General features: G+C 34.2%; 1 protein-coding gene across 1 annotated transcript in view; it reads left to right on the top strand.

Moving 5' to 3' along the window:
• Window positions 1-22925, top strand: part of LOC129226526 (serine/threonine-protein kinase meng-po-like) — a 136304-nt gene extending 113379 nt beyond the window's left edge. The window contains exons 3-5 of the mRNA XM_054861135.1: window positions 11905-12574; window positions 14696-14939; window positions 18591-22925. Of these exons, the coding sequence (XP_054717110.1) occupies window positions 11973-12574; window positions 14696-14939; window positions 18591-18818 (1074 nt within the window). The 5' untranslated portion in view covers window positions 11905-11972 and the 3' untranslated portion in view covers window positions 18819-22925. The remainder of the gene's footprint in view (window positions 1-11904; window positions 12575-14695; window positions 14940-18590) is intronic.
• Window positions 22926-25757: the final 2832 nt, after the last annotated feature.

The raw sequence follows: 25757 nt of genomic DNA, 5'->3' as shown, positions 1-25757 counted from the left end.
TTTACAACTTAAGTTTCTGCGTACGCTACAAATCTATCGTTGATGGGTTGCAATAGCGGAACAACTCAAAAAATCGTGTTTTGTGATAAGAAGGTTTAAAGTTTTCATTGCAAAGGAAAATGCATAAAAAATGCATTTTACTTCTGCCATATTACTTCCAAATATTGAATTATAAGTTGTGCTAGTATTGCTGCTGAAAAGAATGTGTTTACATACTTACACCTGTTCTTAGTTCAAAACACGTGTTTTTTGAGTTGTGCCACTATTGTGCTGTTTGACCACGGATTAAATTAATATGTAATTTGGCAATCGGCCAAGTTAAGACGATTCCATCTGAATGAATCTAGCAGGGGAGAAGGGAAAATAACGATGGGATTTTGATGCACGCGTTTTATAATGTCACTCTAGTGCATTATTCATTTATTGCATTTTAAAAAATAAAATAAGGGGAAACACAAATAGTTACCATGGAAACAACAAAAAGAAAATAAAATATTTTCATTTCAGTCAGGAACGTAAAAGCAAAATGGTAAGCTCAAAACTTTGTTGTGAATAAATAAATCAATTTTTGCCGTGAGAATATTGACCGAATATATTTCAGATATAAAAAATGTTGCTGTGAGCAAATTTTCATTTTTACAAAACTAAAGCTAAATAATAGAGAAGCAAAAGTGCACATCTGAAACATACCAACTAACATCCCTATAAACTAATAGATACGTCCACTTCCGCCTATAAACCGGATATTAGCCTTTCCATGTAATCGATGGTCAGACAGTAGCCCATGAGCGATATGTAGGACCAGGTGTAATCAAATTTATTGGTTTATTGCTTTTATTTTAAATCCTCCAAGGTGAAGCTCTTCAAAAACGTAGAACATTGTAACAAATATTTCCTTTAATATCTTGCTACAATTTAAATTATTGCATTGCAATGTTTAGAAGAATTTGAATTTTCAACGAGCAATGAAAACGCAATCGAAATTGAAAACCTTAAAAATATTATTGATTTCTCATTATCATAAACATCAGTTTAAAAATAAATCTAAAAATTACGTTACTTACGTTACTTACTTACGTTACTTACGTTACGCGTTGCTAAAAATAGCAACGAATTAGAATTGCATTATGTTATCAAATAACTAATCAAATAATTTCCTCTAAGAAACATTTCCTTGTTCGGCATTTAATGAACTTCTCTATGATAATCAACCTTAATGTTCGATAAATCCACACGCATTCGATTCTCTGCATCCAATTGCGTTTTTTTACATCACGTAACGTACATGAGTAGATTTAGAAGAAGATCAAAGAACGGAACTAATATTATAATCTCCACTGGTTTTCGCATGCATCTATTTATACACAGAAAAGAAAGATTGAACCTCAGGAAGTTTTCTGTTTCCCGCCCAAAAGAGAAATGGGCTTCTGTATAATTCCAGCAGATGAGCTTTTCCGAAGCCGAAAAAGAATTGGAATTCTTTTTATGCATCTCATGTTATTCGCACGTGGAATCTTACTCAAATCGTCGATATTGCTCAGAATTCCTTGCGAATTGGAAATCGGATTGTTTTTTTCATTCGGCTGATCCACTTTTTTTTCAGAATCAGTCACTGGAATACTCTTTGTTCTTCAACTTTCATAAGTACAAATACGCACAGCAATGCTTCTAGAAGATTCGATTGGAGAACTTGTGTGTTCAGTGAAAAGGCAGAGGGGCAGTAAAAGAAATAATTTAATAGAAAAAATGAAAATTGGAAAGCCAAAGAATCAAGACATACCCAGAGCTTTCTTGTTTCTTGACGTATTTCAATAGAAACAAAATTAAGAAAATTCTCTGACTTGTCAAAAAAAAGCAAACCTTCAGATTTATCGTAAGGAATGCACTAACTTCAGCCGAAGAAAATGGGGTTTCCGAAATTTTAAAAGTATTTTTTTCTGAAAGAGCATGCTTAAAAGCAAAGGATTTGACAACTTTTTAAATAATTATAATATAACTAGAAAGTCGCCCGTCATGGTATGACGGGTGAAAATTGCTTCTACTCTTCTACACTTGAACGAAGCAATGGGGTTGTTTCTTTCAGTCAAAAGTAGTACTTTTAGTCATTGAAATTGTTAGAATAAGAAAAAAAAAATAACATGGACCCAGAAAATTCTTTCATTTCTACAACAGTTATTTTTTAATTAATTTTTTTAAATGTCCGATTTTGTAAACAAGGCGTGGTTTTTATGATGTCACAAATGATACATTTTGCCGCATTTGTCTGCCGCGATTCAACATTATGATAATCAAGAAGCGAATTAAAATATCGCTCTACGCTAGCTATCGTTGCCAAAACACGTGAGTAAAGATGCGAATAAATATTTTGGACCGTGAATGGCAACACTGAATGGCATTTCATCATTTGTTGTGTCATAGGACAGAAACGTAAACAATGAAAGCGCAACGATTTAAGTGATTTTTTCAAACTATTAAACTTAAACAAATTATTTAAAAAATGGTTAGTTCCTATGTTTTTAAGCATGTTCTTTCAGAAAAAAAATACTTTTAAAATTTTGGAAATGACCCCATTGCCTGTTTGATGATATTTGAAATTGTAACCCCAACTCCAATGGAGTAACTAAACTCCAGTGGATAGCATTAATTTTCAACCACTTTTTTTGATTTCTCATTACCCTGAAATGACACCAGTAAAACAGTAAAGTTATCGGATCGAGTTCAGCCTTGTCCCAATAAAGCCTTTCCCTGCATGTTTACCATTACTGAAACATATCATAAAATTATCATGCCGGATTACTCGATCATCAGCTATTATTTATATGATGATATAAATAAACAATTATTTTATTCGGTGCGCAGATTCAACTTCATTTTTTACGCTTCTGCACATGACATCACAAGTAATGAAATGATAATGTTTGCTTATTATCAGCCTTGAAATTAGTTTGTTACCTTCATCAATAAAATTAACGCTACAATTACTATTACTTTTAATTGTCTTTGGAAACAATTAAGAAGGGGAATTGGTAGAGATTGTAACCATAGAGCAAAGAAATTTACATAGAGAGGCCCTGTGTATGGTTAAAAGGGGATGAAATTGAAGACGGAATTATAGGATAAAGCGGTGCAATAATGGGCGGGGCTATGATTGCATGATCGCTTCGCAAGAATAGTTTTCACCAATATCGCAAAGAGACCGAATAAAGTAGCTGACGGATTGGTTTGCAATTTAATTCATTTTTAATGCAATTTCAAAAACGTGCTTCATAAACTTGCAACAATATCTAAGTTTAAATTAACAACCAATTGAGATTCAGTATTGGAATGTGTTGATTCAAAATGTATCTCAAGATATTTAGCAAGAAGCTAAGGATCTTGGGATACAGCGGTGCAACTTCCGACTTCAATTTCTTAGTATAGCGGGACCTCTCTACACTGTAAAAAAAAATCCGGAAACGTTTCTGAGTATATCGTGCAGCTGCGGTTCATGAAATTTTCAAAAACGTTTCTGAGTATTTCGGAATTCTCTTTCTATAATGTCCAGAAACGTGTCTGAGTATTTCGGAATCCTCTCTCAATGTTTCTGAGTATTTTGGAATACTCTTTCTGTAATTTTCAGAAACGTTTCTGAGTATTTCGGAATCCTCTTTCCGTAATTTCCAGCAATGTTTCTGAGTATTCTGTGCAGCTGTGGTTCATGAAAGTTTCGAAAACGTTTCCGAGTATTTTGGAATTCTCCAAACAATTTTCAAAAACGTTTCCGAAAATTTCGGAATCCTTTTTCCGTGATTTTTTCTAAAATATAATTCTTTATTATAGTATTGCATACCATATCAGTTTCAATTCTTTCATATCTAACAGCAATGAAACAAACAATTTTAGAATCATTCGTGGATTTTTTTTTTCTGAATTTCTAATGACAAATAGCATGGTTAACAGCATAACATATGCACAGTTATAAATTTTTGAAAATTTATGAAATAATATAGTAGTTTCATTCCTATCCACAAAATCGTCAGGGGAGGGGAGGGGGGTACTTTCTCAAAAGTGGGATTGTTTGTTAAACAATCTTAAACTTCAGTTTTTCTCTCAATATTTTCAAGACAAAATTATCAACATATTGTATTTTTAATGCAGAACTTAAAAACATATCTTGTATCAAACTTGATAGCTTTTATTTTCGGATAAAATTTGACAGAACTTACCTCCCCTTCGCGTCAAGTCTATTTCTCTGACGAACAAAGTGTACCGAAAAGTGCCAACAGAGAAATTGGTGAATTTAAATATGACACCAAGTCCTCCTGTTGGAACCATTCGGGGTGATTCTTCTGTTCTTGCCCTTTTCCAGTTCATCACAAATATAAATACTTAATCAAAATAGGTTACTGATTTTATTTTTACAGTGTGCGCAAAATGCATTACATATTTTATTTATTAAAACATTGAATTCTATTGCATGATTACTCCATTTCATATATACGAGATCCCCCCCTCCCCCTTTAAAAAAAAGCAATCCCTGAAAATGTCAATGACAGTCTGCGTGGTGAACGCCCCTAGTCTTCTCCCCTTATGTACATTGTATATTAATAACATTGTATTTAAAAAAGGATCCACTTTTAAAACAATGACATGAAATAATATTTCTTTTTATTTCGGCTTGTAAATGCAGCTGTTCCATTTTTGCCTCTGACTCATTCCTCCTGACTGTCCTATATTAAACTAGTATATCCACGAAGGAAATGTTATTTACCGAACAACTAATGTCAAGGAATTTTTTATTGTCAACCACATTTAAGAAAATGAATAAGCACATGAATTAATTGCATAACTATGTTGCTTACTAATAGATAACTGGGCAATTTTCTAATGGTATAAATATTTTTAAATAAATGAATAAATTATAATAAAAAAGGATAAATAATACTGGCACATTTTTTGTGAAGCATACTACAATACTAGAAAACATTTGCATTACCATATTTTTAATGAATTTAAACAATTGATTTTTTTTGAACTAATGTATGTATATCCAAGTATTTCGAAATAACTTTTCTGTGATTGCTTTTCAAATATAAATCTTATTTCTTTTGCGTAATTAATCAGTTTCAATTAGTTACAACAGATAGTACACTGCACACATAGGTATGTAGGATAACTTTAAATTAATTCGATAAACCCAAAAACAGTTACAATTGGAGCCTCATCAAATGCAAATCAACAAAAATATAAATGTATATAACAACATGTTTTAAAATATTCATTAATACTTACAAGTGAACATGAGCGGAAGAAAATCTAAGTACCTCCATTACAACTGGATAAGTAATCCAAAGGGTTTCGTTTCATGAAGTATAAAGACGGGGGTTGAAACTATTCACGCTTGAACACACAATATATATGTAATCATGGGCGCACCGGAAATTGTAAAGAAGCAATTAACTAACTTAATAGCTGCGTACATCGTCTAAAAAATCAAGGACAGTCCAAAATGCAAAGGCGTAAAATTAGTTTCGACACAATTTAATACTCTCTAGACATGAAATAACAAGCAATCCCAATGCTAAACAGTTGCTGACTGCAGCTACCATAGATAAGGAAAAAATTAAACTCTCGTTATTTTCGACTCACTGGCGCCGGAAGGATAAAATACGTTTCGAAGCATTGCGCCTCACTTCCGCTTCTAGATTTCTTGAAATAACAAAAAGCTTTCTGAATAATGAGGAGTTCGCTATTGGATGAAGGATTCTTACTATTTCTGAGACGTTTCCGATATATCTAGAAACGTTTCCGAAATTTGTTACAGTGTATGCAATTTCTTTATTCTATGATTATGACTCAGAAAGTAACTTAAGCAGTAGTCTTTAAAAATAACTCATATTTGGCGACACTATCTGATGTATTAATCACAGAATTCTACCTATTTAAGGTAATTCCTTAATATAATTTAATCAGATTTATTGTAATACAAACGAGTTGAAAACTTTTCTTTTTACTTTTCTTGTTTGTAACTAGTTGACATTTTTTATTCCGACACCCTGAAAATTCAACTCATGTTGGATAAGTTAAATAGATAAGCGTTTTTTATTTTGAGGGGTGGCACTAATCATGTTGAAGGAAAAAAGCAAATTGTCTGATTTCGATGACATATACATATTCTCCTTTCCCCCTTTTTTAGATTTTGTATGCATTTTTTCTATTTCAGGGATATTTGTTTTACATTTTACAGCATTTAATTTATTTTGTGTTACTTTTTTCTTTATTTTAAACTCTAATGATTACTCTAAAATACATACAAATAATACAATTCGAATATTTTTAACTTTAATAAAAACTACATATACAGGGCAGCCGATAATCAAGGCGGTCCCCATTCACTGTGATTGCCGGGGCCACCTCCAAATAAAACTTATAAAATTTGGACTCTAAACTCTCACAGGCCGGGCTCCTAGTTTATGACTACGCTGACATGGCCTCTCGTTGACCCTGTTGACATCTCAATCTCTCTCAATATTCATATTTTAATACAATTTGTGAATTTAAGAATAAAACAATGTTTCAGACTAATATTTTTGTAAAATAATTATATTTTTTATTGGTTTGTTAAATCACTATCTTTGCTATGAGCATTTGAAAGGATTTTTTAGGTAATTAAAATATAGGCATTAACACTGCGCGTTGAAGATAAGAATGCATTTATGTTAAACTATTTTTAAATAAGATTGCAGTAACAACTTTAAGTTAATCTTACAATTACGATATTTTTTTCATCGATTGTGTATCATATAATGTTGGCTGGCTAAAAGAATTCTGAAAACTCCCGCACCCCTCTCCCCCTCACTTTTTAGGATAATAGTAATCATTTTAAATAATGAAAATTAAACATATATATAACTAGCATTCCCGTACCCGGCATTGCTCGGGTAATGGAATTAGCAGGGGTTAACAGTGCTTGGTGCACCTAGTTTCGAAAATCCCATTTAATAATTACTTATTACATATAACTTTTTCTAATTTGGGGAGTATCCCGGGGACCCTGGAATCCTTATATATATATGCCCTTGTCCTTAACCGAACTTTAACTGTTATTAACGATCCTTTTAAAGAATTGATTATCTTTGCAAACAGAGGTCATCCACATTTTATTGTTATACCTATGTTTAAGCTAGAACTTCTTTGTATACAACATTTTATTATTTTTTTTCTGGTGCTAAAATTATTAAACTGCTTGGTGAACTGGCTTTGGAGCAAGCTACATAACATTGGTTGTGTGAAAAAAAGTCTTCTCTTAAATCGATCACTGCTACTTTTAATGTCTGTCCTTGTGACTTATTAATGGTTATTGCAAAGCAAACTTTAACATGAAACTGCACTCTTCTAAATTCAAAAGGATAGTCCGCCTGTGATGATGTTCTTAAAAACTTCGTTTCTAGTTTTGAAAAAAATAAAAGCAAAAGACAGGAACATTATGATTTGACTTGAGAAAAGCCTCGAAGAATCACGTGAGAAACAAAAACAATATCAAATTTATAGTTTGCTATCGACCAAAAGTTGAGATGAAGTACTGAATAATGATTTGAATGGAGGAAAGCCTTCGAAAATAAGAGATTTGAATTTCAATGACAGGTTTTTAATTTCTCAGAAATTAAGGGATTTTAATTAATTTCTCCCGAACTAATTGAGATTTCGAAAAATCCTTTCTTAGTGGTTGCTTTTGTAATCATGTGGACATGCCTGCCAAATTTCAAGTCTGAAGCTTCAGCGGTTTCGGCTGTGCGTTGATATATATAAATATATGTTATCTCAGGACATTGATTTTTATATATTAAGATAACGAATTCACTGATGAGTAACGCTTCTGACGTCACCAACAATTAAATTCGCGTCACGGCATGATAATTTGATAATATCTTTCGGCAATGTTTGACATGCAGGGAAATGCTTTATTTTGACAAGGCTGAACTCGATCCGGTAACTGAACTGTTTTACTGGTAAGACTCATTTTAGGAGAATGAAGAAACGAAAAAGTGGTCAACAATGAACGCTATCTACTGGAGTTTAGGGTTAATCCACTGGAGGAAAGGTAAAATTTTCAACTATTAAAATATTACCAAACAGGCAATTGTTTCGTTCAAATGTAAAAACAATTTTTGCCCGTCATACCTTGACGGGCGATTAAAAAAAAAAAAACAATCGTTTGCAATTTGCTATTTTACAGGGAAAATAAAGCACTGTAAACTTGCTGAAATCAAACCGTCCAATCAACCATCCAATAACATTATCAATGGAGATTTTTTTAGAGAAAAAAAAAGTTCAAATGTCTTCTGTAGAGTCTAATAATAAAAATTTTTTTCTCAAAAACAGCTTTGAAATGATCAGTTCAAAAATGCAGTTTTTGTACTTAACAGAGTTGGTAGAACTGATGAAGTAGTGAATGATGAGTTAATGAAAGAACCTACCTGGCCCTGTCCTTAACCTGGGAAACTCTGCCTCGCTCTTCGCGAGAAGAAAAAGAACTTCCGGCCCGGACCCGGTATCCAAGTTTTCTCCAAAGATGCACTCTCTTTTTCTCTCTCGTACAATGGGGTCGTTTTCGAAATTTTAAAAGTATTTTTTCCGAGAGAGCATGCTTAAAAACATAGGACTACTTTTAAAATAATTTGACAAAATTTAATATTTTTGAAACATTATTTTAATCGATGCGCTTTCATTTTCTACGCTTATGCACATGACATCAAAATTGATGAAATGCCATTAGCGCAAAGCTCAATATTTAATTCGCTTCTTTACTCATATGTATTGGCAACGATATGTTTGATAGCAAGCGTAGAGCGCAATATTAAATTCGCTTCTGAATTATCATAACCTGGAAACGCAGTAGACAGCAAACGGAAACATTCAGTGCGCCAAAGTACATCACTTGTGACGTCATAAAGACCACACCTTGTTTGAAAAATTGGACAAAAAAAATTAAAAAATAAATATTTTGAAAATAAAAGGTTTTACTTGCTCTATGTTTTTTTTTTTTTTTTTTTTTTTTTTGCTCGTTCAATCAATTTCAGTGACTAAAAGTAGTACTTTTGACTGAAGGAAACAACCCCATTCCAGAAGTCAACTGCACCCTCTTTGGTGCTGCGTTTCCTCTTGCCCGCTTTTGGACAGGGACACTGCCGAACGTGACACATAATTGGAAAGAATTTTAATGCAGAACTTAAGTTTGTCCAAAGTACATCCGCCAGTTAGAGTAAGATATAAATTGGATTAAAACTTCTTCGTAAAGTTTAATGTTAAGTTCTTTTAAACTGTTTGAAATACAAACAACAAATTATTTGAATAAAAAAATGAAGTATTGAAATCTGGATTTTTGGTTAAGAGTTTAGGAACAAAGATTCTCTCTCTTTTTTTGAATCGTACTGTTTACTTAATTTCTTGAGGAAACACACTGACCGACAGACAATTTTCAAATCTCTATCTTTATACGTCTATTACCATATTTATTTTCGATTTTATTGAGTTGATTTAGTTATGAAATAAATCTGTGATTCAGCAACTAAAAGTACGATTTCTTCATAAAAAAAAATTTGCTATTAATGAAAGAAGAAGACCTATATATTTTTAACGAGAATACAGAAACGAAACTAAACGAGCAGCAAGCATTGATATAAAGAAATATCAAGAAAACAAATCATTTAAACCAAAACAGAAAGTAAGAAACAAAGAAACAATAAAGATAATTAATGAAACTAAAACGTTATGTTTAAGTATCGGATGTGCTTTGAATTAATAAATGAAAAAAAAAAAAAAGAGACGACTGAACCAAAATAGATTGACGAATGAGAGAGAGAGAAAAAAAATATACAAAATAAAAAATGATAAACAAAGATTGGAATTTTCATTTCACAAAAAACTGAATGTGTGAGCAAAAGCATAGAGGGAAAATGGGTAATTAGAGTAGAATGTGAAATTAATTAATTAAATAAAACAAATTAGTTTAATAAAATAAAAAAAAATTAAAATCATAATTACAGAAACAAAAGTGAATTAATAAAAAACTATTGCATGCATAATAAATATCCCCAACTGAGCTACAAACGCACGGAATAAATGAATGAATACAATAAGAGACTTTAGGATTAAAATAAAATAATGGAAAATGGCAAAAAAAAAAAAAACTCCCGGTAAGGTGATTTAAAATCTTTTTTTTTTCTTTTTGAAAAGAAATTCTTAGGGTAATTTTAGACGTCTAAAATAGAAATACTATTATACTACACAGTGACTTAAATTTAGAAAAACAATTTTCTATACCTTGTTCAATTTAACTGAAATATTTATGCACGAACACTATTAGGAAAAAATGACTTTAACACAGGTAAAAGTTTGAGCTGTTTAATAATAAAAAGTACAAGAAAAAAAAGTTCCCAAAAACGCAGTTTTATGAGAGTAAAGTTGTGTACATTTGAATGAAACTGTTTCTATGTTCAATTTAGTGACAATGTACTGTCTTTCAGAATGACAATGTGTTAAATTTTAGAGTGACGTGTCACTCTAAAACTGAATATGAGATACTAAGAACTTTAAGGTTTAAGAAAAACAAAGAGCTGCAAATAAAAAAGAATAAAATAAAATTGAGATAGAAACAGACAAAAGCATTGTAGCGGACAATATAAAGATCTCAATAGCGTAAGATGCACTCTTCATAACGTTTTTGATGCAATTTTAATTAAAAGTAAGTATTTCAAAAAGGTTTTGAGTAACTGGAAGTTAACGAAATGGAATTAAAATAAAGTTAAAACATTTCGGTTGTTTCCCATTTTACAAAAATATTTTTTTCTGAATAAGCATGACATGAGTTGCTTTTTTTTTTTAGTAATTTAGACCTATTTTTTCTCATAAAAAAATTATCTCAAAAGAAGTTCGGACGTTGTTTTCATTTTCTCTGCTGACGTCAGAAGTGAGCAGGTCGCTAGGGTTTTCGGAATAAAGTTTCAGGACATTGCCAAATTTTGTTAAATGAATATTTTATTTGACTAACTCGCAGTGAAAAATCGCCAAAAGGCAATATATTGCCAGAAAAGACAACCGCACGATCCAATTCAATATGGTTTTCATCCCTTGTGACGTCACACGATGAAACATTTTGTTTTAAGAATCTGACATTTTGAAAAAATAATTAAAAATTAAATGTTGGGAAAATAAAAGTATTTTCTGGTTCCTTTTTTTTTTTTTTTTTTTGCTTATTTTATCAATTTTAGTGGTAAAAGTAGTACTTCTGACTGAAGGAAACAACCTCATTATCTTAAAACTGTTTCAGAACGTTTTCTGAAACATACGTTTCCTGGGTTCTCCAATTGCAGTGTTAAGCACTGTACAAGGAAAATTTTTAAATGCTGAAAATTACGCATCTCATATTTCCCTGCCATATTCCTTAGAGAAAACGGTTTTCCTTATGGAATTGATTAGTATATGGTATTTAATGTTTTCATATATTTCACTCTTCCAAAATGGATTTCACTCCTGTAAAAGGTATCAAAACATTATTAGCTATATACATTTAGAGTTCGGATACTTTTAATAGATGATACGCCTATGGTAAAAAGAAGATAAAATTGAAGCCATATTGGGATGCATTAGCAAGAAAATGAGCGGTGTTATGATAACGTGATTGCTTCGCGAGATCGGTGATAAATAATGGAGCATTTAAATTCAAGTTTTAATGTAATTCGTAAACAAGCTTCGTAAAGTAGCAACAACACCCAAGTTTAAATTCACTACGAATTGAGATTTAACAATGTAATGTTTTGAATCGATGAATCCCAAGATCTTTGATGATTATACGCTAATACCATCTTGTTTGCAATTTCTCAGCTCCAAAAAGGTGTTATTAATTAGTTCTATTTTCTTTTTCAGAGTTAAACTCAATCATGGCATTCAAGTAATTCCTTCCTGCCGTGCTAAAGACAATCAAAGGCCACAGTATGAGTGCTTCCAAGCGTCTCTGTAGCATTCACAAAATTCGTGAGGTGCAGTTGCCTCTCATAGAAGTGGCAGAACAGTACGATGTGATCCGAGAAATCGGATCAGGTGACTACGGCAAAGTCATGTTGGCGGTCCATCGGGACACTGACTCTCAGGTGGCGCTGAAAGCCGTCCCCAAAGCCACCACACCCATCAAGGACTTCCTCATCGAGTTCCACTACAGTTATTTCCTCTCCCCTCACAACAACGTGCTAGACACTTACGACGTCGCGTTCGAAACCGTAGAACACTATATTTTTGCCCAAGAAGTGGCTCCCTTTGGGGACTTGTGGCAAGTCATCGAACGGACGGGAGGCATGGAGGAACAGGACCTGAAAATAGTCATCAGACAAATCACTTCAGCTCTGGAGTTTATGCACAGTAAAGGTCTAGTTCATCGTGATATGAGAGCGGAAAACGTACTAGTGTTCTCAGAAGATTTCTCCAGGGTAAAACTCACAGATTTTGGCCTGACTAGAAGGACGGACACATTAGTAAAGAAGAGGACGAGATCCTTGCCCACTTGTCCACCAGAAATCTGGGAAGCTGTGCACTTAGAAGGGTAAGTGCTTTCTCAATCTCTTCAGCACCAGGAACGTACATGTCGTACTTCACGCTGTTATATAACTGGAAATATGTGCCCACTCGAGCTTTGGAAATAAATTTTTGTCTTTATAAAATGTTTACTGACATCTTCTAATTTAGTACCATAGTGCAAATCAGTTTACCTGTTGTGAAAAAAAAAAAAAAAAAAAAAAAAACTCTTTCATGTGGCCCATACAAGGGCAGATTATAGCGTGAAGTACGGTCACGTACGTGCCTGGTGCTGAAAGACTTAAAAACTTAAATATTCTGACCATGGGTGTAGCCAGAATTCCCTTTAAGGGTTATCAAGCATGCGCGCAACAATGTGTTCGTTTTTGATTGCCACCACACGGCCCCCAGAGCCGCATTTTTGATTTTTCGTTGGCGGGGCAAAGACTTGAAACTACCACCCTTACTCATCTTACTTCGTGCTCCTGTATTTAGTATTAGTTTTTTTTAATGAATTTATAAAACGTAAGATAAGTTTAATAAAGAGAAATTCGTTGTTTACAATTTATTGCTTTGTTGGAAAGAAAGATTCCAAGATCAAAGGTAACATCAGAGGAAAGATTTGGGTGGGTTAACCTACTTTGGAAAATTTCCAAAATTTAAATCTTACAAAGGTAGTTTTAGAAGATCTTTGGTATTGTTAGAGCTGATCGGCGGAATTGTTTCAAGGTCCATCTTCGGATAAATTTTTATGATTCGTCTCAAAACTCGTAATTTTTGACAATTTTATTTTCGTTAAAGAAAAAGAGGATTGTGGTTCCCTTCCCAACACGTTTTTTCAAAATTGAAGTAAATTAAAGGTTACTTTGGGTGACGCCGAATTATAATGCTTAAGTGGATAAAATCATTTACTGGCCAACGTTTTTGCAGGGTCTGGTGTGGAGATGAACGCTCAAGATTTTGTAATTTGCAAAATAATTGCCTCCAGGGGCAAGTAGCAGATGTGCATTATTTAATGTGGATATTAATGATTTAATTCCCGCCTTAAAGTCTATAGACGATGACCATTGTCTGCTATTCGCTGATGACCTTGTCATCATCACTGAAGCCCCGAAGAAAAAGGTTCAACCAACTATAAAACATAGAATAAATCGTTATCTTAGCATACTATCAATTAGGTGCCCCAAAAATAACATGATCGTAAATTTGGAAGAGACTGCTGTTCAATCTTTCCCGCTTACACATTATGGATTCTTCCCTGACCTTAAATACATAAATGAAGCATTTACCCACACCAACAATTTTGAGTACTTAGAAGTGAGCTTTGACAACATATTAACCTGAGAGTTACACGTAAATTCAATATCAAGCCGATTTTTTATACTTTAATTTTTCTTATTTCAAGTTAATTTGAATATCAGGCATTTTTCTTAATCATTCGTTTTACCGGGCTACCTAAATCCCACAGTAAGTTATAAAAAAACTGCTCCAGCAATAAAACGAAGCAAAACATTCGAGTGCCATGACCCACTCATTATTGGTTATTGACCCACCAGTGATACATACCCTATAGTAAGAGAAACACTCATCTAGCAAATATGAACAGCGATTTTTAGATCGAGGCCGTCAAAAGCAAAGAGATGCAAGTAGACATGTCCAAGTTTTGAGCAAAATGCGTTTAAACTTAAGGTCCTAGGGAGACTTTTATTGAAAAGAGTTTCTAAGTAATGCTGTATAGCAGCACCTACTAGTTCTACTAGTACTGTCCACCTCCGAAAAGTTGAACTATGACCTTGAGCAAGTCCATTTCTTTCAAGGGAGAGCAATCAGTAAGAAGAGGAACTGTTAGGCGTAGAGTTAGATTGCCATTAAGCCTTTTGACCTTCAGCCCGTTTTTCCTCACCCCTGTTTCAAGAAATGGGAACGTTTGCTCGGCCGACCAGCGGAGCTCAATTTGCCAGAGGTGGACAAGCTCTCTTGCCTCAAGACAGAGGAAAAAATTACCTACCGTTTGTATTGTTTACTTCCAAATTTACATCCACTTACACCCCTTTGTTTCTCACTGCCTCAGTTACAGTTCACTTTGTTCCTGCTTATTAAATCAGTTTGTCAAGTCCAATAGCTCTCAGTAACGTCTCATTTTATGCAGGTACACAGTCGAAATCGGATCCGATGTCTGGCAGATGGGTATGTTCGTCTTCGCCGGATTGCTGGCCCGGTTTCCATGGGATAAAGCCGATATCACGGACCCGAAGTTCTCCGAGTTCGTTCAGTGGCAGAAACGGAAGATAACAAGGACACCGAAAGATTTCCGCCGCTTCACTCCCAGGTTACATCGCCTCTTCCGGAGACTCATGGATCCCAAGCCATCCAAACGATACGAAATCAAAGAGGTAATGCGGGAACTTCAGCTGTTACGGGATTTTTGATTGATGTGGGTCAGACCGAATTTTTGATTGACAGGGTGGTCTCCGAGAGCGAGATTCAAAAAACAACTATGAGTTTTATCTTTTATTAATGTGATTATATCTTTTATCAATGAACCCTGTCTCTGATTTCAGACAGGATTTTTGAATGTTGTTTTGACTGACATCAAGATGATCCCAAAAAGTTTCAGAAAACAAAAATGAGTTTTATCTTTTATTAATGTGATTGTATCTTTTATTAATAAATCCTGTCTGAGTTCAGACAGGATTTTTGATTGATGTTTTGATTGACAGGGTGGTCTCACAGAGTTTCAGAAAACAATTATGAATTGAATCTATTGTTAATGTGATTCTATTTTTTACTAATAGATCCTGTCTGATTGTCAGACAGGAGTTTTGGTTGATGTTGGTTTTTGATTGATGCTTTTGTTGACAGGGTTGTCCCAGAAAGTTTCAGAAAACCATTTGATTTGTTTCTTTTTTTTTAAATCTTTAAGTGTCTGTACATAAATCAAAACATTGAATTTTGATTAATTAGTTTGTATTATTATTCTTTGGCTAGGAAATATTTATGATTAAATTAACATCGAAACGTGAACAAGTATGAACCAAAATTTTGCGTGTACAGTTGGAAAATAACGAAAGATCTTTCAATTTGGTAGCAAATATGATTTTTCCACAATTGCTGGAAAATACATCACTCTCCGAGGGTCCTTGTGCGTATCACCGAGGTGAGTTTGACATGATAGAGCCCTCGAATGAAGCTTAGTACAGTAGAACTCCAATTATCTGGACTCCAACTCTTCGAATCTCTGATTATCCGAGTCGCTTTCAATATTTCAGTCAGAAAAAAATTAAAAGGAAACGTACTGCACTGTAAAAACGATTCAAAAACTTTCCTGGAAAATAATAGGCAGCTGATGTGTCCAGTTTCAGTCAGTAACCTATCTTGCGAAAACCAGGAATGTTTTCCGATAAAAGTCAGTAACCTTCCTGAAATTATCCTTGAAACTTTCTAAAATATTAGGAAATATCCCCTGTTAAAGCCAGTCATGTCTCAGGAACCTTCTAGAACACTTAAGTAGGTTTAGCGTAATTGATTAGAACCTTCTTGATTTACCAAGAAAACTCCAGAAGCATTAGAGCAAACATGGCCAAAGCTACGTTAGAATTGCATGCAAGAACCAATTACATTCCTTGCTAGCAATTCCTACTAAGCTAGTAAAGCTGCAGCTATCCAGTACCTTATTTGCTCTCATTGGGAGAGCTCCCAATCCGAACGGACCGTGATCAAGCTAAAGCCGATACTCTTAATAAACACGCTCAATCAATTTGTAAATTGGTAGCAAAAACTATTTTACACACGAGTGAAAAGTCTGCATTCGTGCACATTTTAGCAATTCAGGAAACTTTTTTGCGAAAATACTTGATTTTACGGGGAAATTGGTGAAAACCTCTGAAATCCCAAAACGTTCCACAGAAATAATCAGTAACGTTTCGGAATTTTTGTAGAGTGTGGGATTCGCTAAATAATGATTCTGTCTACCGTTAGCTGTTGTCCTTCTATTCGCAAGAAATGTAGAGGCGCAAGAGCGAATATTATTGGAATGATGAGTCACCGTCTCATAGGGCGGGGCGGTTCTATTATGCACTTTTAATGTGCACTTTCAAGTACGTGTAATCTGCAAAAGTGTTGCCTTTCATTTAATTAATTAAAAGCTTGTTTTCTTTAAAAAAAAGTTTTCTCCATCATTTTTAACATAATGAATTAAAATAGACCCTCATTTCAGAAAAATCCAATTAAATTTGATCCCAATTGATTCGGATGATGGGGTCGTTTCCAAAATTTTAAAAGTATTTTTTTTTTCTGAAAGAGCATGCTTAAAAACATAGAATCTGACCATTTTTTAATTAATTTCTTTAAGTTTAATATTTTTAAAAAATTACTCAAGTCGGTGCTCTTTTATCGTTTAACGCTTCTGCCGATGACATCACAAATGATGAATGCCATTCAGTGATTCACGGTTCAAAATATTTAATTCGCATCTTTGCTCACGTGTATTGGCAACGATATGGTTGATAGCAAGAGCTCAATTGTAATTCGCTTCTTGATTATTATAACGTGGAAATGCGGTAAAAAGATGCGCCATAGTGCATCATTTGTGACGTAATAAAGACCATGCCTTGTTTGAAGAATCGGACATTTAAAAAAATAATCAAAAAATAACTGTTGGGAAAATGAAAGTATTTTCTGAGTCCATGTTATTGTTTTTGCTTATTCTATCAATTTCAGTGACAAAAAGTACTACTTTTGACTGTAGGAAGCAACCCCATTGGAGTTCTACTGTATTTCAGTAATGACCGTGAGAATGATCTTTCAGAGTTCGAAAAAAGTGTTTCCATTGAAAAATTCGGCCTCCAATTCCTTGTCTGGTAGGCATTTCGCCAATATGACGATGATGTGAGCTCGACTTTCCTCCTTGAATGCAAAATAAATTCTACTGTGTATGTAAATGAGTGCCTAAAGAAACATCTTTTGCCATTCTTACAAAAACACAAAAGTTGTGTACGCTTCTGACCTGATTTAGTCCCTTCACATTACTGCTCAAAATTCGCAAGAGACTGATTTTTGTTGAATGGGGTGGTTTTTTCCAGTCAAAAGTTCTACTTTTAGTCATTGAAATGGATAGAATGAGCAAAAAAAAAATAACATGGACCCAGAAAATACTTTCATATTCCCAACAGTTTTTTTTTTTAAATTAATTTTTTAAAATGTGCGACTTTTAAAACAAGGCGTGGTCTTGATGACGTCACAAATGATGCACTTTGCCGCATCTTTCTACTACGTTTCCACGTTATGATAATCAAGCAGCGAATTAAAATTGCGCTCTACGCTTGCTATCAACCATATCGTTTTCAATGCACGTGAGTAAAGATGAGAATTAAATATTTTGGACCGTGAATGGCATTTCATCATTTGTGATGTCATCGGCAGAAGCGTTAAACGATGAAAGAGCACGGATTTAAGTATTTTTTTAAAAATATTAAACTTAAAGAAATTATTTAAAAAATAGTCAGATTCTATGTTTTTAAGCATGCTCTTTCCGAAAAAAATACTTTTAAAATTTTGGAAACACCCCATTGGTTGATAAGAAAAAAAAAATCCAACCCTCCTAATATTCCTCTACTAAGCCCTGTTGAACGTTATTGGGCTCTTATTCCGAAAAATTCCTCATTCGGCAAAGTTCGTCTAACGATTTGGTAAATTTGAAGATATAATTGCAGTCTTTTAATGCCCGAACGTTTCTTTTGATGCACTTAGGTATGCATACCAGTATTTTATCATTTGACAAAATTTCCTCTTCCAAAAATTTAAGTTCGGGGCACCCCGGACGTTAGGTTAATGTGCCGGACCCTAAAAATGGTTACTTCAAGAACGTTATATTAAATTAAGATACATTTCATAATTTAATTTATTTTACTTCATTACCATTTAAAATTTTGAACTGTAACGATGAGTGCTGCCGGGGTGCACCTGCCCTTCATAGATGATATGCTGTGAGTTAGTAACACCAAAGTTATTGTTTTTTTAAATTATAAACATATCTCTATTTTCAGGTCTACAAATATCTGGGAGACAAATGGCTTATCTGCCGCAGCCCACGAGTAACTACAACAATCAGCAAATCTGACGTACTAGAAGCGTCCAACTATCGTCACGCGGAACACCTTGGCGAGATGCTGTCGAATTTGAACGTCGAATCAAACAGTGGACAGAGGGAATCCAGGGAACAACGCATCAGCGATTGGGTGCATTCGACTTACGATGACTCGAGTGACAGTTAGGCAGCATTGCTGCAGAATGTGTTTCACTCTTCTTCAACTAGAGCTATTAATACCGTCGTATCTTGGATTTTGAGACTGTACTCCGATTCAGGCCAAGTTCAATCAAATAACTCTTTTGTCACGGCCTTCTGTTCAGTCAATCCATCTGTTCAATCAAGGAGAGAACATGCTAGATTTCAAAATATATTTTCGAAAGTATACACACCAAAATACTGGGTGATTTAAAGAGAATGATGGGGTTTTAAAATGGCGTAATGTTCCATGACAAACATATGTAACAAAAGAAATGTTTTTTACTTACCTAAACCATTCTAAAGGTGTTTTATGTGCTCTCCTCCTGACACCTGAACGATATCCCACCTGTAATCAGAACTCCTGCCATACGTTTAGTAGCATGTACGCAGTCACAGAAGCTATTGATACAAAGACCCAATTTTTCAGTTCGTTCGGATTAGCAGCGTAACCAGGGGGTGGGAGTTAAAACGCAGTAGCCTTTACATATTCTCACAGGCAACAATCCCATGGTATAAGATCTGGTGACCTAGGGAGGTTCAATCATAAAGTGCTAATCACCTCTCCTTGATCGCCATTTTGGCTAACTGAATAATAGCCAACAAGTGAGACCCATGCGAGAACATGAAAAGACACCTAGCGGCAGTCAAATAGCGCTTAACATCTCACCCTTTCATTCAAGCTCCACCAGAGAGCTGTACTGCTGTGGGCAGGTAAACGGCAGTATCTACAGAAGCGAATTTTCGACATATTTGAAGAAATGCGTTTTGAATTCAATACTAACAACAGAGAAATGCTGGAATTAGACGTCCCCCCCCCCCTCACCTTTTTTTTTTCAGCGGACACCAAAGAAGCAAGCTTGTACAACGAAGTCAACGTATAATACATGACAAAAATGCAAAAAAATAAATGAAATATTTGCAGTTACTGCTCTTTACTTCCCCACAGCAGTGTAGGTTTAATATTCTCTTAATGGATATAGCCTTACGAAACCCAACCATAGCTTTTGAATCACCCTGTATATCATGATTCACCCCAGTAATTGGTCCATTCAGTGCTTGGTACAATGTAAAAGAGGACAATATTTGATACATTAAATCAAACTTTATCATGCATTTTTCAAGCTGCAAGTTTTCTTAATTGTAAGAGCTGTTATGTTTTCAATTTGCCTTTAGAAGTTACGGACTCTTCGCTTCTTTTTCTGGAATAAAATTTAAGTTTCCACCAGAAATATTTTATGAATATCAATTGAATAAAATCTTTTGTGTTCGATACTTGAATTTAATAAACAGATCAGTAAACAACAAGAAGAAAAGTTGTGTAATCTTTGACTTTTTGGACATAGCTTCTAATGAGTTTCCAGATAGAAAAAGAAAAGAAAGCAAAATTATAGAATCGATCTAAGATTGCGAACTTCTATTTTTTTATTGGTGTAATACAAAAATAAAAAAGGATACATGACGAAAAGGTTTTTGATATCTACAACACCGAATTTAGTTTGTACAATTCCACCTCTGCAAACGGGAATTCAGTCTATTACAAAGAATATTTTATTAATGTTAAGTGAGTAAAACTCCAGAACTGGAAATAGCAAACATAAAAAGATGCAAATATTTAAAAGGTAATTTTAACTAGTACGATTACACATTAGCAAACACGTTTTAAGACTTTAATCTTCTTTTAATTGCTAAAAAAGATTGTACCCCATTAGCATTATTGGAAAAAAAAAGTCGTTTGCTGTTATTATTATTTATTTATTTAATTTAACGTATAAATAAGTATAAACTCGATAATGTACATATGTACGTATAGTACGCAATTTTTTTGTTCTTAAAGAGCAATTTCAAGAAAGAAATAAAACCGATGAAATCAGATGATAAACAAAAGCAATTTCAACAATATGAAAAAAATTGATTCTTGAAATTATGTGTTTTGTGTGTAGAATTTTATCAATTGTTTCAAAAATTCAAAACCGTATTTAGTTTTCTTTAAAGACCAGTGAAACGACATGATTCTTGGTATACACTATAGCACCAAAAGTATTAGGACACTTTCAAAAATTCACATTTTTACGGATTTCTCGAGAAAGAAGAGACCAACTGTTCTGTAACTTCTGTCACATAAAAAGTATGCTCTACTATCATTTTTGTAAAAAAGTAAATCACCCATGTATTTAGTGAAAAATTGAGAAAGCAACAAAAGATTTTTGATCATCTTTCATCGTAAATACCTGGGAATAAGCTATAAATTTCAGAAATAAGTTTACGAACTATGCAGACTTTATTTTTATATTTTCATGAAAGTATCACCTGTATTCACGAATATATAAGCATTTCTTTCAAAATTAAAAATTTTATTTGAAGGTTTTTGACTCATAACACTCAGAGTTTTCCGTCACAGCTTACCAAACTTTTAGAATATTTGAAAGTATGAAAAAGCATTGCGGAGGACTCTTATATTTTTGCTTATTCTAGTCGAATTTGCAAATATTTTGACTTTTAACTCAAAAGTTTAGCCATTGAGTGCGTGGCAACAGCAACAAATTTATTTCTTAAAGTGAGTCGCTTATTTACAAGTTCTGTCTCCCACTTGCATATCTGCCGGTAGCGGCATGTGCGGCGTTTATATTTTAAGTTGTAAATAAAAAGAATTTTATTTAATATTTAAGTGTTCTTCCATATGTTCGCGGCCGAATGGACAGTATAATATTAAACAGTATAATACCACGACAGTATAATACTAAAATTTGAAATTAAAATATTGAAAACTTCATGAAATGTGAACGCTTATACCATTGAACTTTCACTGCGCATGCGCGAAAGATAGCAATTTATAACCTTCATAATTTAAAACCGAAGTAGATCCCTCAACTTATAGCAAAATTCCAGTTCAATATTTTGAAAATTTAAAAAGATATCAGCAATCTAATGAGCCGACTTTCAATAATTCTTGGATAGGCGACGAATCGTGAGACGACATCTGTTTTTAAGATGAATCGCACTGAACGTTGAAAATTTGCGAACGATTGCGTGTCGTCGGGGTGCGTATGCCAAGAAAAAGAGAATGAAGCAATAAAAATATAAATAAATAATTTGAGTTCTAAAATTTTGACTTTAAATTATGTGATTTCGCAATCACGAGTTGCGACAGGACCTTACTCATTGGGGTTATTTTCCTTAGAAACAGCTCCTGTCCCCCCAAGCCTGACCCTCCTCCTGACAGGTTACGTGTGTATACTTGTGTATGTGTAGGCTTGTGTGTATGCACGTAGGCGTGTGCGTATGTGTGTAAAAGCGCGCGCGTATGTGTGTAGGACATGGACACCACTGCCCAGGAGAAGCGGATTCCGGGGGACAGTGCTCAGAACCAGAGGAGCCACGCCTGCAGAGGCTGGTGGGTGGTGGTGCTGCAGAGGCCCCTGGTTCAAGCTGAAAAAGGAACCAAACTTCAAACGCGGTCAAGTGCGAACAATAAGCAATCGCGATTGCTCAACAAAACACGTATAGGAGAATTTTACTACTAGTGAAGTAAAAACAGAAGTTGAAAATTTTTTAATGATTTTGTTTAAAATATAAGCTTTTAGACAAAGTTCAACCTTTTTTTAACTATTCGTAAACATAATAAAGCGAAAAAAAACAACGTAGATTTTATACAGAACAGTTTTGATGTAAAACATATGAAACAACGTATTTAAGAGTTTTTAGGATTTAAAATCAAGTTGCAGAACAAAAAGTCTTTTTTACTGTCTTTGTTGCGCTAATTCCGGGATAGTTAAACTTCGGAATTAGCAAACTAAAAAGAAAATAATTTTAATAATGGTTAATAATGTTCAAGTCGTAACATTTCTTATTTCATGTTCCATAAAAGAATACATACACACTCAGCAATTCTATTTTACCAGTTCTTGAGTTAATTCACTCAACTTTTAATTGTCAGACTATTTGGCACATGTAGAATATTTAAGTTTTTGTTCTGTTTGTTGCCAAAACTGTGATAAAATTTAAAATGCTTTCCCATCTAATGAATAGAATATTGCTTACTCTAGACAGTGTGTCAATATTTAATGTTTATCGAGTATTAAATTTTGTTATGATATTTGTGTCTGTAGCATTTAATTGTGTGATCGTCTTGACTTCGGTTTTGGCGAAAATTTTTCCTAGAAGAATAGATTCTTGTAATCGTCCGAGCAAATTACACTGCCCAACAACAAAAATTCATCCTGCTCAAAAACAGCTATTTCTGAAGAATTTTATCTCGCTAAACACAAAAAATTGATATTAGCTCCAGTTTTCAAGGTACAGAGCCAACTGGGGCAGTGAAATCTGACTAGTGCTCATTTTTTCCAACAGATAGACGCATCTCCCATGGGAAAGACCATCTTCTGAACTTCAAACTCTGGTTGAGATAGAAAATCTCACTACATAAAACCGAAACGGAATTCAACAAATTTAAATTCTGGGAAGAGAAATGCCCAAAATCAGAATCTAGTAGAACCACACCATTCTGCTTCCGCCCAAGCTCATTCTGCTGGAAATAATGAAGAACTTAGTGAAAGCTGTGAACAAAGATGTGTTTCAAATACCTTAGAGATAATTTTCAGAAATATATTGAATTTAAGGTAAAGGTGAAAATTTTTAATGGCCTTTCAATACGCGCAATTATGAAAGTCACTGTTTTTAATAAAAATTTTGGAGGGGAATTGGAAAAACACCTTAGAAGCCTTTAAGGGTGTGTTACAAGTATTTCTAAGCAGCAGAGATGACAAGAACTAAAAACAGTTGGCCAAATTACTCCTACATAAATTCTGTGACGATTTATGCCATATGCGTCTCTGAAACTCCACTTCTTCAGGATATTCTTCTTAAAAACTATGGAGCGATGGATCATGGGTAAACGTTTCACCAAGTATATCTCTGCTAGAGATAAGACGGACTCAGTCCAGGCCCGACAGCCCGAGTCCGGACCCGAAGCGGGCTCGGGTTCTAGAACCAAAAGTAGATTTGTGCTCGGGCTCAAGCACAGATATTCAATCGCCAATCTCCATACAAATTCAAAGCAAATAAACATTTTCCTACTGTGAGAAAAAGAAAGGAACATTTAAATCAGTTCAATCAATGTCAAATTTACCCCCCCCCCCACTCCAAAAAAAAAAATAACGCTTATTTATAGTGTTTTTTTGCGATTACTATTGCAATATGTCATACAGTAATGCATTCGAAGTGGAGCATTTTAAGAAAATTTAGAAACTTCTCTCTGTTAATGAAGTCTGTGAGACATCAAATCCCAGAACCCAGAAATAACACTAAGATATCTCATTGTTGCTCTGAGACGACGACATGCCGTTTCAATTAATATTATGGTTTTGCTAAGAAACTATCATGTGATTTATTTCATTTTGCATTTTTTATAAGCTGAAGAAATAAATCGATAATTTCGCAAGCAGCTTCCTGGATTGAAATTACTTTTATAGGCACATTTTCACATATTATTTAAAAACGTCAATTACTTAATCCATCAAAGAAGAATTAATAGACGAATCGCGGTATTACGTTCCTTTGAATTCGAAACCAGTAAAGCCTTGGTTTCTTAGAAGCGAAGTCGCCAATCTTCGCCGTCGCTCCTTGCCGAGGGGAAAACTTGATTCCTCTGGGCATGCGCGCCCGAGCTAAATCGACGTCGTAAATGGCCACGCCGGAATCACTTGACTTTGAATTCAGCGTCACGGCGAGAAGCGACGCCGAAGATCGGCGACTTCGCAGCTGGGAAACCAGGGCTTAAGATATAATTGCCGTTCTGGTCTTTGACTCCAGTATTACTTTGTGCTCTTTTTAAATAACTGTAAAACATTTCTTCATTTTATAAAGAGAAGTCAATTTAAAAAAGAAATGAAATATTTAATGTAATATTTCCTTTTGGGGGGTTGCCCAGGCCCCCTGGGGCCCAGCTAAAATCCGCTACTGATTGTAACTACCAAGAATGCGGCGTTTATTTCTTTTTTTGCAGTCTACCTTTTACCTTTGTTCTTGACTAACAGTCGGACAATGAGAAACTATACCAGAAAATATTGGGGGTTTTCAAGAATTGCTTAGCCCCCTGCTTCAAGTGGTGCCGCCATATACTAGTAATAAGAGTCTTATTATTAGTCTATGGGTCCCGCTTACGTACCACGCAGTCAAGCTATGTCTAATTATTATTAAAGCACCAGTGCACATTAATATGAGATAAATAATATTTGAATCAAAGGAGACGTTTTCAGAAACGATTTTGTCTATCTGGCGACTGTGTCGGAAACTTTTGTCGCGGAACTCAGTGGCAACCCAGAAAACGTGCATCTTGCTCTCTAAGCACAGCTCGACGAATTTCTTGGTTTTTTTTTTCCCCCAGCATTCAGTATTTTTTGATTATAACAGAAAAAACTACTATATCCACCAACATTTACGTAATGGAATGAGGTGTTGGATTCTGAAAAGGGATAGAAGCAGGCCTTTCTTAAGTGCAGATTTCCAGAAAATACAATTTAATGCCCGCCAGCGTTGTGGGCAATTTTAAAGGATACAGAACATAGACTAATAATAAGAATAGACTGATCTATAGCAACCCTTTTGCTGCTCATAAACCAAACCATGTGACTGGTGGATACCCTAGCAACAGCGGGCGTTGATCATAGCAGTCAATCAACGCCCGCGAGAAATAAAATAAATAGAATTGATGGAACGCGGAATATTTATGGAGTCCGATTTGTAAAATTGTTATTCGAAGTTGTAAATATTTTGTTAATATAGTGAGTTTTTCGTTTAGATAGTATTGTGCATTTTCTTTAGTCAATATCAATAACTCTCTAAGCAATTAAAGATGCAAGCGCCCAAAAAGAATTGGCAAACGGTAAGATTTTTGCCTACAATTTCAATTTAAGATACAGATTAGTAC

Source organism: Uloborus diversus, chromosome 7, assembly GCF_026930045.1.
Source record: "Uloborus diversus isolate 005 chromosome 7, Udiv.v.3.1, whole genome shotgun sequence".
Lineage (NCBI taxonomy): Eukaryota > Metazoa > Arthropoda > Arachnida > Araneae > Uloboridae > Uloborus > Uloborus diversus.
The sequence above is the reverse complement of the archived record's forward strand: the minus strand, read 5'-3'. Positions and strand labels throughout refer to the sequence as shown.